Below are 17,171 nucleotides of genomic sequence, written 5' to 3'. Positions count from 1 at the left end.
TAAAGCTCTAGAATTTCCTCCCTGTACCTCTCCGCCCCACTTTCCTCCTTTAAGACACACCTTACAACTTAACTCTTTAACCAAAAGTCTAGTCATATGGTCCAATAGTCCCAAATATGACTCGGTATATTTTGTCTTAGAATTCTCCTGTGAAACTTCCTGGGGTAGTTTAAAGGTACTATAAAAATCTTAAGTTGTTATTATTTTAGAAAAAGCTCTATTATAAACTATATCACAAAGCATCACTCTAATGAATTTACTTTGCACCTTTCCCATTGCTCTTGTACTCTTTCTATAAGTGTCCAAACCAGCACAGAGTGCAAGATGCTCACCTTTATACTGCAGGCCACTGCCTTTGCATCATCCCCTTTATACAGCAGTTTCATTCCCCTCAGGGCATCCATTGCCTTCACAAATCCAATGTATTCCTGGTACTGTACATATGCTTCAAAGTTCAAGTGACCCCCAAAGCTGAAGGTGTGAAAGTTCTTTCCAGTCATCTCCTCTCTGTAAGGGTCCAGCATTGGGATGTCCACGTTTCGGATCTCCCCAAAGGTTTCAAACACCTTGCGCAGGATGAAATCACTTGGTTTCTCGGAACTGGAGTTCTTCAGGGCGAACCACTTACACGGCAGACCCTCCAGGTGTATGGTGTCCGGCCTCTCACCTGGTAAAGTCTCATTTATGTCTTTGGCATCCCGGAAGAAGGAATCCCAGTCGTGGCGAGTCGGGAAGTCTATTTTAACCTCGGCTGCTCGCACTTTTAAGGTGTCCGTGAAGCCACTGAGTTTAATGGTCTTGCCGTCCAGTTTGGACAGAAAGGCTTTCACCATGTTCTTGTTTTCAACCTCCCCTTCAAAGCGAACAAAATCCATCGTGCTCTTGGACACACGAAGTGTAGCGAACTGCTCAGGGTGAACCATGAACTTGAGTCTCTCCATCACCTCCCAGTTGGATATGGACTTTCCAGGTTGTTTCAGCTGAGGGAGTGACACGCTAAGAGTCAGTTTAGCGATTGGCTTCAGGAATAAGCCCTGTGGGGCAAACAGTTCCACGGCCTCAGAGGTATCATGCACTATCGTAGCAGCCATCTTAATAGTGACCAGGAATTTACCTGGGAAAAGGAAACAATGTGTTAATTGGAGGAAAACAGCACTCTGCTGCAGTTGATCATGACCCTTGCCTCAATCTGGACCAGTTAACTGGAGTCTGGGAGTGATCTTTTGAATTGAAGGGATCTTCAAGTCGGTCTGATCATCTAAAAGGGTGATAAGGGTTCTACAGGGCCAGTAAGGTAGTCAGTTATAGACAAGATAGGAGAAAATACTATAAAGTTGATCTTTAGCTGAATAAAGAAGGAGTCATTAGAGACACTCAATATAGCTTCTGATAAAAAAGGCCATGTCCTACTAATTTACAAGAATTTGGTTATACAAGTTCCCGGGTTAATGGCTCAATGTATTGAAGCAGACACTATTCATTTGGCTAGCCAGCCGGTGCGTGATGCAGAGCAAGGCCAGCAGCGCGGATTCAATTCCCTTACCGGCTGAGGTTATACATGCTCTGCCTTCTCAACCTTGTCCCTCGCCTGAGGTGTGCTGACCCTCGGGTTAAATCATCAGCAGTCAGCTCTCCCCCCTCAAAAGGGGAAAACAGCCTTTGGTCATCAAACATAGGACCGTGTGAAATCAGTGGAAAGTTGACATAAGCAGCAAGTTGTTACGAATGGCGTGTAGATGTGCGGAGGAGCAGTGACATCTCACAGGGGAAAGTGTTGGGAACATTGCCTTTAGCTATCTTTCTAAATGACCCAGGTATAGATGTCACAAGAACTGTCTGCGGGTTTGTGGCTATCGTTCGAGTGTTAAGAGAATGTGGAAAAGAAAAACTCTGCTTACACATTACATGGAACTAAACTGAAATCATTTGCAAGGGAAAAAAAACTTTGCTCTGTATTCATAATTCCACAAAAGGTCATGGCTAGTGTGAAGAAGAAATAGTCAAAGCAAACAATGTATCAGGTTGCATTAACAGAACTATTCAATGTAAAATACACACCATTTTTTCTTTTGTACAATATCTTGGTTAGGTGGCATTTGGAACACTTCATCCAGTTTGGGAGAGAAAAACAAGCTCAGGTCTAACCAGTGATTTATGAATGCATAGCTTAACTTGCCTGCTTTTGGACTTTATGCTTGTTCAACAAAGCCAAGGGTCCAATCTGTTGTTTTGAAAAATAAAAATTAAAACCTCCCTTTGCAACATGTTCTGCTACCTTCTCAACGATTTCTGTACATTCTCCCCCCCCCGCCCTTCTCTCCTCATTCCCTCTCTCAAAGGGTATCACTATCGGCTGGTGGGTGTTATATTTCACGCACCATGGGCGGGATTCTCAATCCTGGGTCGCCCGGATCGTGTTCCCTGATGGTACGGAGAATCAGGCGCCAGGGAAAAAAAAAAACGGGATTGATGCAGGGCGCCGACTCGATCGCTGGGAACGAGGTCCACACCTCACGCCAGCAGGAGCAAGTAAATAAATGAAAATGGGTCTTAATGACCTATTTGCATCCATTCAGCGAGCCCGACGCCCTATGCTCCGACCTTCCATGATTCTCTGGTCCCCGCAGCCAGGGGTCATGTGGGCGCGGATCATTTGTGGTCTCTTCCAGCTTGGCCCTGGAGCGGCGGACCTTGCGGTGGGTTAAGGCAGCCCCCCCCCCCACAGGAACCCCTGTAATAGAGGGTCCCTGTACCGAAAGGGAACCCCCCCCTTCCAAAGAAAAGAGACCCCTGTCTGGAAGCGAGAGAGCAGTTCAGACAGGGGCAATGAGAATAATTACAGCTGTAACACATCATTTGCATGGCGTGGAACACCGAATTGCTTGCTAGTCTGCGCTCCCAGGGGAAGATAAAGATGCATGGCATTAAGGGGAAAGTAGTAGCATGGATAGAGAATTGGTTAATTAATAGAAAGCAAAGAGTGGGGATTAATGGGCGTTTCTCTGGTTGGCAATCAGTAGCTAGTGGTGTTCCTCAGGGATCAGTGTTGGGCCCACAACTGTTCACAATTTACATAGATGATTTGAAGCTGGGGACCAAGGGCAATGTGTCCAAGTTTGCAGACGACACTAAGATAAGTGGTAAAGCAAAAAGTGCAGAGGATACTGGAAGTCTGCAGAGGGATTTGGATAGGCTAAGTGAATGGGCTAGGGTCTGGCAGATGGAATACAATGTTGACAAATGTGAGGTTATCCATTTTGGTAGGAATAACAGCAAAAGGGATTATTATTTAAATGATAAAATATATTGAAACATGCTGCTGTGCAGAGAGACCTGGGTGTGCTAGTGCACGAGTCACAAAAAGTTGGTTTACAGGTGCAACAGGTGATTAAGGCGGCAAATGGAATTTTGTCCTTCATTGCTAGAGGGATGGAGTTTAAGACTGGGGAGGTTATGCTGCAATTGTATAAGGTGTTAGTGAGGCCACACCTGGAATATTGCGTTCAGTTTTGGTCTCCTTACTTGAGAAAGGACGTACTGGTGCTGGAGGGTGTGCAGAGGAGATTCACTAGGTTAATCCCAGAGCTGAAGGGGTTGGATTACGAGGAGAGGTTGAGTAGACTGGGACTGTACTCGTTGGAATTTAGAAGGATGAGGGGGGATCTTATAGAAACATATAAGATTACGAAGGGAATAGATAGGATAGATGCGGGCAGGTTGTTTCCACTGGCGGGTGAAAGCAGAACTAGGGGGCATAGCCTCAAACTAAGGGGAAGTAGATTTAGGACTGAGTTTAGGAGGAACTTCTTCACCCAAAGGGTTGTGAATCTATGGAATTCCTTGCCCAGTGAAGCAGTAGAGGCTCCTTCATTAAATGTTTTTAAGATAAAGATAGATAGTTTTTTGAAGAATAAAGGGATTAAGGGTTATGGTGTTCGGGCCGGAAAGTGGAGCTGAGTCCACAAAAGATCAGCCATGATCTCATTGAATGGTGGAGCAGGCTCGAGGGGCCAGATGGCCTACTCCTGCTCCTAGTTCTTATGAATCGTAAACCGGTTGCAATTCAGCTCCGTCAGGAGAACATCCTGCCCCATTTGCCTGCTCATTTTATCAGTCTATTCAGGAGCTCCTGAAGGCTATTAGTATCCCGCTCACTGTTTACTTCAATTCAACGTTTTGTATTATGTCGAACTTTGAAATTATTTTTTCATAGAATCATAGAATTTACAGTGCAGAAGGCCATTCGGCCCATCGAATCTGCACCTACCTAAACCCACACCTTCACTCTATTCCTGTAACCCCACCCCATCTTTTGGCACTAAGGGCAATTTAGCATGGCCAATCCACCTAACCTGCGCATCTTTGGACTGTGGGAGGAAACCGGAGCGCCCGGAGGAAACCCACGTAGACACGGGGAGAACGTGCAGACTCCGCACAGGCAGTGACTCAAGCCAGGAATCGAACCTGTGACCCTGGCACTGTGACACAACTGTGCTAACCACTGTGCAACCTGACTCTATTACTTAGCACAGTGGGGCACTATGAACCAAAGACAAAAGACCCAAGTTCACTTTCTATCTCTTACAGAAAGGTCACAGCAGAGGAGGCCATTCTGCCCATCATGTCTGTGCCAGCTGTAAAATCGGCTCAGCTGGTCCCACTCCCCTGCCTTTCCCCCGTGGCCCTCCACATGTTTTCTCTTTGGTGCAATTGCCTTTTGACCACCACACTTGAATCTGCCTCCACGATACTCTCAGGCAGGACAGTCCAGACCCTATTCACTTGATGCATTAAAAGGTTTGCCTCGTTTCGTCATTGCTTCTTTTGCCAGTGGCCGCTGGTTCTCAACCCACCCGTCAATGGGGAGTTTCACCGTCTCTACTCTTGGCCAGCCCCCTCATTCTGAAAAGCTCAATTAAACCTCCTCTCGACTTTCTCTTCTCCAAGAACAGCCCCAAATTCTCCAAACTAGCCACATAACTGAATCCTGGAACCATTCACGCGAATCCTTTCCACACCCTCGCGAATGCTTTCATGTCCCTGCTAAAATGTACTGCCCAGAATTGGACACAATTTCCAGCTCGAGGTCGAGCCAGCATTTTATAAAGGTAATTCAACCTGCTTTTGAACTCTTATGCCTCCATTTAAAAAGCCCAGCATCCCTTACACTCTATTAATCACGTTTCCAAACTGTCTTGCCACCTTTAAAACGATTTGAGCAAAATACCCGGAGGTCTTCAGCTCTTGCGCCCTTTTTAAGAATTGTATCCCTTATTTTGTATTGCCTTTCCTCATTTACTCTTACCAGAAAGTATTAAGGCAACTGATTTAGGCCAGCATGTGACCTTAAGGCGGAGGAGATGGAGGAGAAAAATAAACTAATCAAGATCGCTACTCAATCAATATCCAATAGTTCCTGTATGTATGGATGAGGAGGGGCAAGAACAGAATCGGGTTAGGGTGGGAGCATTACCGCAGTTAAATAAGCCACTTACCGTCATTGTCGATTCAACACAGGGAATGGACACTTGAGGGAAAAGTCCTGTTATTTCAGGAGCGCAGGAATTAATTTAAATTTACCCTTCCCATTTATCCAAGCTAGTAGCAGAAAGGAACCACAAAAATATGCAAACAGGTTGTATGAACGCAAAAAGGTCAGGACCCGGCACCGCAGCAAACTACCCATGTGAAATGGGCCAGTGTAACTCATAGTTGCTACTTATTGTACCGCTGCTCAGGAAACTTGCAAAACACCAAGCTACAGGAATAACAAGTTACTCTTATTTGTACAAAACGTTATGGGATATTTGTAACAGTTTGCTACTTTAGTCTCCGAATCTCTAAATAGCCCTGAACTCATCCTCTCTCTCATATTTCTCCGATACCCCTTCATTCAACTTCTTCACAGAGACATGTCTAGTTTCCCTAATGGCACTCTGACGACAACAGTGCTGACCACCCAACTTCTCCTCTTGGCTCCCATGCTAATATTTTCAATTCCATCTGATACTGCCCTGTTCCCTTTCAAAACCACCACACCACCATTCCCCTTAAATAAAACATAATTGATTCTCGTCAGCTCTTCCGAGTTACCAAGGTACCAACTTGCAAATCAGTGTGATTTTCTAATGTGCTCAGTGTAATGACATGTATATAGGTACGCCAGTAAAGGGTGAATTATAATATCTCAGCGTAATACAAACACTAGAGGGCACCACCAGTTCCCAGTATAAATATCAGACCTCAGGAATCTTGGGTAGTTAAGTGTGAGCAGAGAAATGTTGATCACAGGACGAGTAGCTTAGATTAGAGAGAGATAGCACGAGGACATCATTAGTTAATACGAGATTATAGATTACTGTTCAACAGATTCAACCGTACTTAATTAGTAGTTGTAGCTCTGTAGAGTGTGCGAACTCTATTTAATTCATCGTTATTCAATAAATTAACTTTGCTTCAATCTCAAGATTGGTGGTTTCTTTCTCATCAACTCATCAGACCATTCTGGATCACAAGCAAAGAATAACAACATATCACCACAAAGTGTAATATACCACTCAGAGGTCAAATGGATAAGAGCAAGAAGCAAGCACTTTACACCTGGTCGAGCTCTTTTTGAGAAATTCCTCTTCCACTTTGGGCAGCACGGTAGCATTGTGGATAGCACAATTGCTTCACAGCTCCAGGGTCCCAGGTTCGATTCCGGCTTGGGTCACTGTCTGTGCGGAGTCTGCACATCCTCCCCGTGTGTGCGTGGGTTTCCTCCGGGTGCTCCGGTTTCCTCCCACAGTCCAAAGATGTGCAGGTTAGGTGGATTGGCCATGATAAATTGCCCATAGTGTCCAAAATTGCCCTTAGTGTTGGGTGGGTTACTGGGTTATGGGGATAGGGTGGGGGTGTTGACCTTGGGTAGGGTGCTCTTTCCAAGAGCTGGTGCAGACTCGATGGGCCGAATGGCCCCCTTTTGCACTGTAAATTCTATGATAAACTTCCAAACACTCCTGACCTTTAACTGTTCAACATGCAACCCTTTAAATATTCTCATGAAAAATCGCAAAAACTAGCGAGTGGAAAGGCAATAGTTTAATTCACTGCACGGTGCAATGACTATGGGAAACAAGAGATGAAATTGCAGAGTCATTGGCAATGATCTTTTCCTCCTCACTGTCAACAGGGGTGGTACCAGGGGATTGGAGAGTGGTGAATGTCATGCCCCTGTTCAAAAAAGGGAATAGGGATAACCCTGGGAGTTACAGGCCAGTTAGTCTTACTTCGGTGGCAGGCAAAGTAATGGAAAGGGTACTGAGAGATAGGATTTCTGAGCATCTGGAAAGACACTGCTTGATTAGGGATAGTCAGCACGGATTTGGGAGGGGTAGGTCTTGGCTCACAAGTCTTATTGAATTCTTTGAGGAGGTGACCAGGCATATGGATGAAGGTAAAGCAGTGGATGTAGTGTACATGGATTTTAGTAAGGCATTTGATAAGATTCCCCATGGTAGGCTTTTGCAAAAAGTAAGGAGGCATGGGATAGTGGGAAATTTGGCCAGTTGGATAACGAACTGGCTAACCGATAGAAGTCAGAGAGTGGTGGTGGATGGCAAGTATTCAGCCTGGATCCCAGTTACCAGTGGCGTACCGCAGGGATCAGTTCTGGGTCCTCTGCTGTTTGTGATTTTCATTAATGACTTGGATGAGGGAGTTGAAGGGTGGGTCAGTAAATTTGCAGACAAAACAAAGATTGGTGGAGTTGTGGATACTGTTGTCGGCTGCAAAGAGACATAGATAGGATGCAGAGCTGGGCTGAGAAGTGACAGATGGAGTTTAACCCTGAAAAGTGTGAGGTTGTCCATTTTGGAAGGACAAATATGAATGCGGAATACAGGGTTAACTGTAGGGTTCTTGGCAATGTGGCGGAGCAGAGAGATCTTGGGGTCTATGTTCATACACCTTTGAAAGTTGCCACTCAAGTGGATAGAACTGTGAAGAAGGCCTATGGTGTGCTAGCGTTCATTAACAGAGGGATTGAATTTAAGAGCCGTGAGGTGATGATGCAGCTGTACAAAACCTTGGTAAGGCCACATTTGGAGTACTGTGTACAGTTCTGGTCACCTCATTTTAGGAAGGATGTGGAAGCTTTGGAAAAGGTGCAAAGGAGATTTACCAGGATGTTGCCTGGAATGGAGAGTAGGTGTTACGAGGAAAGGTTGAGGGTGCTACGCCTTTTCTCATTTGAACGGAGAAGGTTGAGGGGCGACTTGATAGAGGTTTATAAGATGATCAGGGGAATAGATAGAGCAGACAGTCAGAGGCTTTTTCCCCGGGTGGAACAAACCATTACAAGGGGACATAAATTTAAGGTGAATGGTGGAAGATATAGGGGGGGGATGTCAGAGGTAGGTTCTTTACCCAGAGTAGTGGGGGCATGGAATACACTGCTTGTGGAAGTAGTGGAGTCGGAAACATTAGGGACCTTCAAGTGGCTATTGGATAGGTACATGGATTACGATAGAATGATATAGTGTAGATTAATTTGTTCTTAAGGGCAGCACGGTAGCATTGTGGATAGCACAATTGCTTCACAGCTCCAGGGTCCCAGGTTCGATTCCGGCTTGGGTCACGGTCTGTGCTGAGACTGCACATCCTCCCCGTGTGTGCGTGGGTTTCCTCCGGGTGCTCTGGTTTCCTCCCACAGTCCAAAGATGTGCAGGTTAGGTGGATTGGCCATGATAAATTGCCCTTGGTGTCCAAAATTGCCCTTAGTGTTGAGTGGGGTTACTGGGCTATGGGGACAGGGTGGAGGTGTTGACCTTGGGTAGGGTGCTCTTTCCAAGAGCCAGTACAGACTCGATGGGCCGAATGGCCTCCTTCTGCACTGTAAATTCTATGATAATCTATGATTAATCTAGGACAAAGGTTCGGCAAACATCGTCGGCCGAAGGGCCTGTTCTGTTCTGTATTTTTCTATGTTCTAATGAATGGCGGAGAAGGCTCGAAGGGCCGAATGGCCTCCTCATGCTCCTATTTTCTATGTTTCTATTTGAGAAGCAAGAAAAGCACACGAAGAAGGAGAAAGGAATTAAGGATTATGTTGGGAGGTGAGATGAAACAGGAGAGGAGATGATCATGTGTCAAATGGCCCATTTGTGTGTTGTGTATTCCAACTTTAGAGGGGAAAAGGTGAAAGAAATAAAGGGGAAAAACATCATACAAGAAAGGGGAGACAAAGTGATGAAGGAAACTGAATGAAAAGGGAGGCCATCTTGAAACAGCTTTGTTACAAAGTGGACCCGGGAGCAGGCAAGTAACTCCCAAGGGTATTTAGCATCCTAAACCAAGGGAGCCACACTGTATTGAAAATCTGCATTGTGGGTTAACTTGTAGCCAGTGCGAATGTCTCTGGTATTTTCTTTACCTTTTATTCCGCTTTGTATGGAAGGAACTGAAGTGTTTTGTGAAGGGATATAAATCTTTGGGCCTTTTTACATTTGCACTGTTCTCCCTCCCGCATTCAAAATGATTAGCTCCAGGATAATTTTAATTCTAAGCTTTAGCCTATTCAGTGTCTGGTCAATTTTACTGAACTTTTACACTCGCTATATAATTTTTAAAAACAAACGTGCAATTATTTGGGCCTTTAACTCTGTAAAATATCACATGGTGCTTCTCAGGAGTATCATCAAACAAAATGTGACACGAACCACATCAAGAGATATTAGAATTGGTGGTCTCGGGCGGCACGGTGGCACAGTGGTTAGCACTGGGACTGCGGTGCTGAGGACCCGGGTTCGAATCCCGGCCCTGGGTCACTGTCCGTGTGGAGTTTGCACATTCTCCCCATGTCTGCATGGGTTTCACCCCCACAACCCAAAGATATGTAGGTTAGGTGGATTGGCAACTCGAAATTGCCCCTGAATAAATTGCCCCACTCTAAATTTTAAAAAAAAGAATTGGTATTCTCAGTGTTTTGAAGGAAAGATATTTAGGAGAGGAATTTTGGAGTTCAGAGTCCTGGCGATTGAAGACACGACTTTCAATGGTTGGATAATTAAGAGCAGGAGCACACAAGAGGCTGAAACTGGAGGAATGCAGAATTGTGGAGAGCAGTGGAGCTGGAGGAGATTAGAGACAGGAAGTGAAAGCATGGAGAGTTTCGAAAACATGGGAGTGTTTAAAAATCAGGGCATTGCCAGACTGGAGCCAATGTAAGTCAGCAAGCACAGGGGTGACGGGTGAACAGGACTCAGTGCCAGAATGTACTTAGGCAAGGCATGGGTACAATCTCCAGAGTTTGGCTTGAGAGATAGACAGGCTCAAATTTTGGGTGACATTTTGTGCCTTGATGCAGAAATTGATACACCTTAATCTTAATAGAGGCATCCAAAATGATCAGGGGGTTAGATAGGGTGGACAGTGAGAGCCTTCTCCCGCGGATGGAAATGGCTGGCACGAGGGGACATAGCTTTAAACTGAGGGGTAATAGATATAGGACAGAGGTCAGAGGTAGGTTCTTTACGCAAAGAGTGGTGAGGCCGTGGAATGCCCTACTTGCAACAGTAGTGAACTCACCAACATTGAGGGCATTTAAAAGTTTATTGGATATGCATATGGATGATAAGGGCATAGTGTAGGTTAGATGGCTTTTGTTTCAGCGCAACATCGTGGGCCGAAGGGCCTGTACTGCACTGTATCGTTCTATGTACCTTTGGCTGACTCATGAGATGCACATCAAGCTGACCCTTAAGCTGATAATTTAGAAGGCCTGTGTTTGCAACCTTGTTGAATAGCTCCGGAACATGATTAACTCACAGCTATCAAGAAAAGAAGCTCAACAATTTCCATCTTCACTCTCTACAACGTATTATGGGTATATCCCAGCAGGTCTAAAATCACAAATACGACAGTCCTCTCTTAAGTTTGTTAGCACGTTGACTGGGGCAAGTCTGTAGGATGGAAAACAGACGCACACCGAAGTGAAGTAGCTGAAGCCAGACAATCAGTAGGAATCCCAAAGTTCTGCTTCAAGAATGCTTGCCAGCGTGATGTGAAGGCCCTAAATGTTGATTATTGCACCTGGGAGTCACTAGCTGGCGACAGAGGGAAACTGCAACATCTCCAGTGAGCTGGTGTGGGCCACCATGATGACAGTGGCTTGGCAACAGGCACCAAAGCCAAAAGCAACAATGGTACTGGGTAGCTTAATTTGCCACTCTTGTGGCTGGATCTATCGCTCAAGGATTAGCTGCTTCACTTCAGCCATTAGAAAAGGTACAGCACGTGAAGACACCCTAGCTGAAATGGATTGCTTGCTGCAGGTCCATCTTTTGCAGATGGAAGGATGCTGTATTGATTATCTAGCCCGAGAGGCGGGTAATTAATGCACTTTATTTATTCAGGCAACGTTGTGATGGGTGAAAAGGACTCAGTGCCAGAACGTAGATAGGCAAGGCATGGGTACAATCTCCAGAGTTTGGCGTATTTGAGAGATAGACAGGCTCAAATTTCAGTGATTGTTGTGACAATATGTGCCTTGATATACAAGTGCACAGTTCCTTCAGGCTTCCAACATTTAAACTGAAGAGTTGCTGCATCATGGTGCCCCTAGAGATCCCTGCACCTTAAGAAAAAATGCAATAATTTAAGCAGAGAATCATACAAGTCTATGGAGAGAAAGCCCAGGTAAGGGAGATTAGTTTTGGACTACGTTAGTAAGAGCAGGCAGACAAGGTTGTTGAAATGGCCCCTTTAGTGAAGAAAGACTTGCATTTGCATCGCACCTTACACGATATGTGGTGGTTCCAAAGCATTCTACAGCCAATGAAGAACTATTTAAAGAGTGGTCACTGTTGTATTGTAGTAAACAGGAAAGCTAATTTGCATACATAAACTTCTATAGCTGATTTTAAAAATGGGTTAAAGGGATATGGGAAACAGGGAGGGAAGTGGATTTGAAACCAGGAAGCGATCAGCCTGATCTTTTTTTTAAGGGCAATTTAACATGGCTAATCCACCTACCCTGCAAATCTTTCGAGTTGTGGGAGTGAGACACACGCAGTCACGGGAGAATGACTGTGGACAGTGACCCGGGATCAAACCCGGGACGTCGGCACCGTGAGGCAACAGCGCTAACCACTGCACCACGCGATCAGCCAAGATCTGAGGGAATAGCGGAGCAGGCTTGAAGGGCTGAATTGCTTACTTCAGCTCTTAATTCCCATGTTCCCATAAACAGCAATGCAATAATGACCAATGTCTTTGGCTTTATAGTTCTCTGCTTCACACACTATTGAAAGGCTCATTCAGGAAAAACAGCAACAGAATCCGTCACCATCAACATTCTGGGGGTTTACCATTGGTCAGAAACTAAACTGAACCAGCCTTATAAATACTGTGGCTACAAGAGCAGGTCACAGGCTGGGAGACCAGCAGCAGTGCAATAGATTGGTCAAGTTGAGACAAACGCATCAATTAAGGTTTCCGCAAAAGATGAACCGAGCGTGGGGTGACATTACGAAGATAGATGTAGGTGATCTAAGTGTTGGCACCAATAAGCGGTTGGAAGATCAACTGAGGGTCAAACATGACACCAAGGTTGCGAACAAACTGGCTTAAATGTCAAACTGGCCCCAGGGAGAGGGATGGGATCAATCTTTAAGGAATGAAGTTTGAAACAGAATCAAAAACAACAGCTTCAGTCTTCCTTACTGGAAGAAACATTTGCTCTTCTAGTACTGAATATCGGATAAGGAGTCTGAGAATTTGCAAGTGGATGAATCGAGAGGCGGTGGTGAGGTAGGGTCAGGTGTTGTCAGTGTACAAATAAAAACTAACGTCGTGCATAACATATCAAAATGGCCCAAAGCACTTCACAAGAGTGATATCAAACAAATGTTTTAAATTTGAGCCAAACGTGTGCCAGTTGTATGGAGTCCTCACTAAGCAGCTTTGACAAAGGGTCATCTGGACTCGAAACGTCAGCTCTTTTCTCTCCTTACAGATGCTGCCAGACCTGCTGCGATTTTCCAGCATTTCCTCTTTTAGTGTCCCAGTGGTTCTCTTCCCCACCCAGCCTATTGCTGGTCAGGGGAGGCAGCGACATAATGGTATTGTCACTGGATTGGCAATCCAGAGACCCAAGGTTATACTCTGGTGACCTAGGGTTTGAATCCCATCACGGCAGGTGGTGGAACCCGAACTAAATAAAAATCTGAAATTTTTAAAATGACCATGAACCCATGGTCATAAAAACCCATCTGGTTCACCACACTCTTTAGGGAGGAAATAAATCTGCCATCATCGACATATGGATCCAGACTCAGAGCAATGTGGTTAACTCTTAAAAACCCGCTGAACAAGGACAATTAGGGTTGAGCCATAAATGAATGTATAAATGAATTTAACAAATTCTCCTGCTGAAAGTCTATATTCCTCCTTTCAATCAACGTCACAGGAACAGATTATCCGATCAGTATGACATTGCTGTTTCTCTCGCCAAAGGTCTCTACACAACTAAGCACGTAATCTGTTTGTTAACTTTATTTGTAAGTGGCGTTTGAACTGTATTGGGTTGCTTAATAAGTTTCAGTTTTTCCTTGTTTTAAGAACTGTTTAACTGATAATTGTAAAGCTAGGGGGCTGGATTCTCCGCTGTCAGGATTCTCCATTGTGCCGGCAGCCCCAGGATTTCCTGACGACGTGGGGCTGCCCACAAGGGGAATCCCCATTGGCCGGTTGGCGGGACGGAGAATCCCGTCCAGTTTCTTTGATGTTAATGTTGGTAATTCTGTGTTTAAATTAAAGTTTGTGTTGAAGTTGCTGGGGTTGAAGTATCCTTTCTTCACAATTTTACAAATAAAATTAAAAAATTGTTTGGGTTTCCTGTCCGGTATCCTAACAAATGTTGTGGTCGGGTCGGGGATCCTAACACCCGTGCCCCAAGGAAAAATATAAAGTGCATTAAATTCTTTGGCCCAAGATTATTCACTGTACTGGGATTAGTAAGTTGTACAAGGAAAAAAAAATCTCAACACCTTGCATCACAAACCAACCTGAAAAAGTGAATGATCTTAAAAACTGTGCTCACTTAAATCAGTATGACATAGAATCACGAATGTAGAAGGTCATTCAGCCCACTGAGTCTGCACTGGCACTCCATTAGGGCCCACTCCCTCCCTGTAGCCCGCACAATGATCATGGCCAATCCACCTAACCTGCACATCTTTGGATATTAAAGGACAATTTGGCATGGCCAATCCGAACCTGCACATTTTTGGATACTAAAGGACAATTTGGCAAGGTCAATCCACTAACCAGCATATCTATGGACTGAGGGATAAAACCGGAGCACCCAGAGGAAACCCACGCAGACACAGAGAGAAAGTGCAAACTTCACACAGGCAGTCACCCAAATCAAACCCGGTCCCTGGCACTGTGAGGCAGCAGGGCTAACCATTGTGCTGCCCTGACCATAAAGAAACAAGTTAAATTAAACGTAGCTCTCTTCTTTGAATCTTTGGAATTCTTTACCCCATAGGGCTGCGGAAGCTCAGGCATTCAGTACCTTTAAAGCAGAGATCCTGGCCACACGGTGGAGCAGAGGTAAGCGCTGAGGACCTGGGTTCAATTCCGACCCGGCTCACTGTCTGTGTGGAGTTTGCACATTCTCCCCGTGTTTGTGTGGGTTTCACCCCCACAACCCAAACATGTGCAGGTTAGGTGGATTGGCTATGCTAAATTGTCCCTTAATTGGAAAAAAATAATTGGGTACTCTAAATTTATAACGAACAACATTTAAAAAAAAATAAAGCAGAGATCGACAGATTTCTAAATACCAATGACAAAGGGATCTAGGGATAGTGTGGGGGGGAAAGGCACTGAAGTGGATGATCAGCTATGATCATATTAACTGGCAGATCAGGCCCAATGGGCAGAATGGCCTACCGCTATGTTCTCTCTATACCAACAAAAAAATATCTAAATTATTTAGTGCACTACTCATAGCATTGTAAAATAGTGCAACACCCAATTTAGCAAAAGCATTATCGATTGAAAGCTATTTAGTTAGAAATATTAGACAATGTCATATAGGAATACCCAGGTGGATGCTCTTAGTTTTGCCCATGGCATGAGGACTTAGCAATGTTCCCATCAGTGTATCTGGGGAGCTGTCCGAATGGGTGTGGGATGCTGTAACTTTGTGAAGCTCTCCCTAAATGGTAGATGTGCGCAGCTGCAGGTGAGACTGTCACAGAATATTGGCACCCAAAGGAGAGTGCAATATATTAAAAAAGCATATGTAGATTAATTAAGTTATATACAAAGCATTTCTATATTATACTTGCATCATAGAATCATACAGAACAGAAGGATAACATCTGGTCCATCGTGTTTGTGCCAGCTTGTTGAAAGAGCTATTCAATTAGACAAACTCCCTTGCTTTTTACCCAAATCCTTGAAATAGTTCCCTTATCAATTGCATATCCAATTCTCTGCTGAAAGTTACTATGAAATATCCTTTGACTACAATTACAGTCAGTGTACTTCAGATTTAACAACTCATTAAAAAAACTCATATCGCACTGGTCTTCTGCTAATTATCATTTTCAAAAGTATGCATACATAATCTGTGTCTTCTGGTTCTCAACCCTCCTGGAGGATATAGTTTTGCCAAATCTAATCTGTCCACGCACCCCCCTCCCCCTTGCTTCCCCCCCCTCTCTCTCCACCTCCCCCCTGCCCACCTCCCCCTTGCCTCCCCTCTCCCCCCCCCTCCTCGCCCCCGAGTCCACTGTTCCTACATTGTGTCATTTGTTTTATAGCAATGAAACAAATTAAACTAATTAATAACCCAAAAAGAGAAGGGGGGGGGGGGGGGGGGGGGGCACTGTAACTGAATGCAAAAACGTCAATGGAAAAAAGATAACACCCTGGCAGCTGATGATGCAACTCCAGATCACTGAATCATAGACTTTACAGTGCAGAAGGAGGCAATTCGGCCGATCGAGTCTGCACCAGCCATTGTAACGAGCACCCTACTTAAGCCCCACGCCTCGACTCTATCCCCGTAATCCCACCTAACCTTTTTTTGGACACCCCACCTTTTGGACACTAAGGGTAATTTATCGTGGCCAATCCACCTAACCTGCACACCTTTGGACTGTGGGAGGAAACCGGAGCACCCGGAGGAAACCCACGCAGACACGGGGGAGAACGTGCAGACTCCACACAGTGACCCAAGCCAGGAATCGAACCTGGGACCCTGGCGTGATGAAGCAACAGTGCTAACCAATGTGCTACTGTGCTGTTGAGCTCACATTACCCCCTCCTGACTACCTCCATCCAAACTACACGTAGACAGATATGGATCACGACATGGTCACAGGCAGAATTTCCAATTGATTTTTTTCTTTAAATAATAAAAACCTATGGAGAACGCTGCAGCTCAGAGGCTTGTGGGACACGAATAGATTGCCTGCCTCCGTTCAAAGCCGCTTGCCGCCACTTACTGTGTCATTAAAGCGGCCCCGCTCACACTTACACCTGACGCCGGGCTGGAGGCCTCCTGACAGCAACAGTGACCACTGCGACTCCACTCAGGCAGGACCCCGAGCCACCCCTCCGCCTCAAAAACGCCAGATAAATCGGCCTCCCTAATCTTGCGTCAATCGTTTTTTTATATACATATATATGTTTCGTGTTCCAAAAAGGTGATGATTCGCCGGCGCCTTTCTCCTACAGATGGACGCCGACTGACGTCTTAATTGTGAGGTGTGGCAAGACAGCTAAACGGGGCTTTCCCTACCCCGAACGGGAGCGGTGAAGAGAGAGCGAGAGGGGCAAGTGCAGGAGAGCGCGCACGCGTATTCACGAGTGCTGCCCGAACGTCGCCATCTTTGTGCGGGGCGGAGGTGGAGGCGGGGATAGCCGAATATACCCGAAGGCGAGCGATTGTGGCCGAGTGCTGCCATTGAAGCTAAAGAGGGGTTTGGGTGAGAGTGGGGGGGAAAAATGAAACGAAAATCGCTCATTGTCACAAGTAGGCTTCAAATGAAGTTACTGTGAAAAGCCCCTAGTCGCCACATTCCGGCGCCTGTTCGGGGAGGCTGGTATGGGAATTCAACCGTGCTGCTGGCCTGCCTTGGTCTGCTTTCAAAGCCAGCGATTTAGCCCAG

At 45.4% G+C, this 17,171-nt stretch overlaps 1 protein-coding gene across 2 annotated transcripts in view; it reads right to left on the bottom strand.

Annotated features, from left to right (window-relative positions):
* Positions 1-16,755, bottom strand: part of LOC140392079 (uncharacterized) — a 31,442-nt gene extending 14,687 nt beyond the window's left edge. The window contains exons 1-2 of one of the 2 annotated variants that reach the window (XM_072477315.1): positions 16,538-16,755; positions 333-1,114 (exon numbers count right to left, since the gene is read on the bottom strand). In XM_072477315.1, coding sequence (XP_072333416.1) covers positions 333-1,091 — 759 coding nt within the window. In that variant the 5' untranslated portion in view covers positions 1,092-1,114; positions 16,538-16,755. Of the gene's footprint in view, positions 1-332; positions 1,115-16,505 lie in introns of both variants that reach the window. The other variant, XM_072477314.1, reaches the window with a different exon arrangement.
* Positions 16,756-17,171: the final 416 nt, after the last annotated feature.

The sequence above is a fragment of the Scyliorhinus torazame genome, chromosome 15, assembly GCF_047496885.1.
Source record: "Scyliorhinus torazame isolate Kashiwa2021f chromosome 15, sScyTor2.1, whole genome shotgun sequence".
Lineage (NCBI taxonomy): Eukaryota > Metazoa > Chordata > Chondrichthyes > Carcharhiniformes > Scyliorhinidae > Scyliorhinus > Scyliorhinus torazame.
Note: the sequence above shows the minus strand (reverse complement) of the source record. Positions and strands in the feature narration are given on the sequence as shown.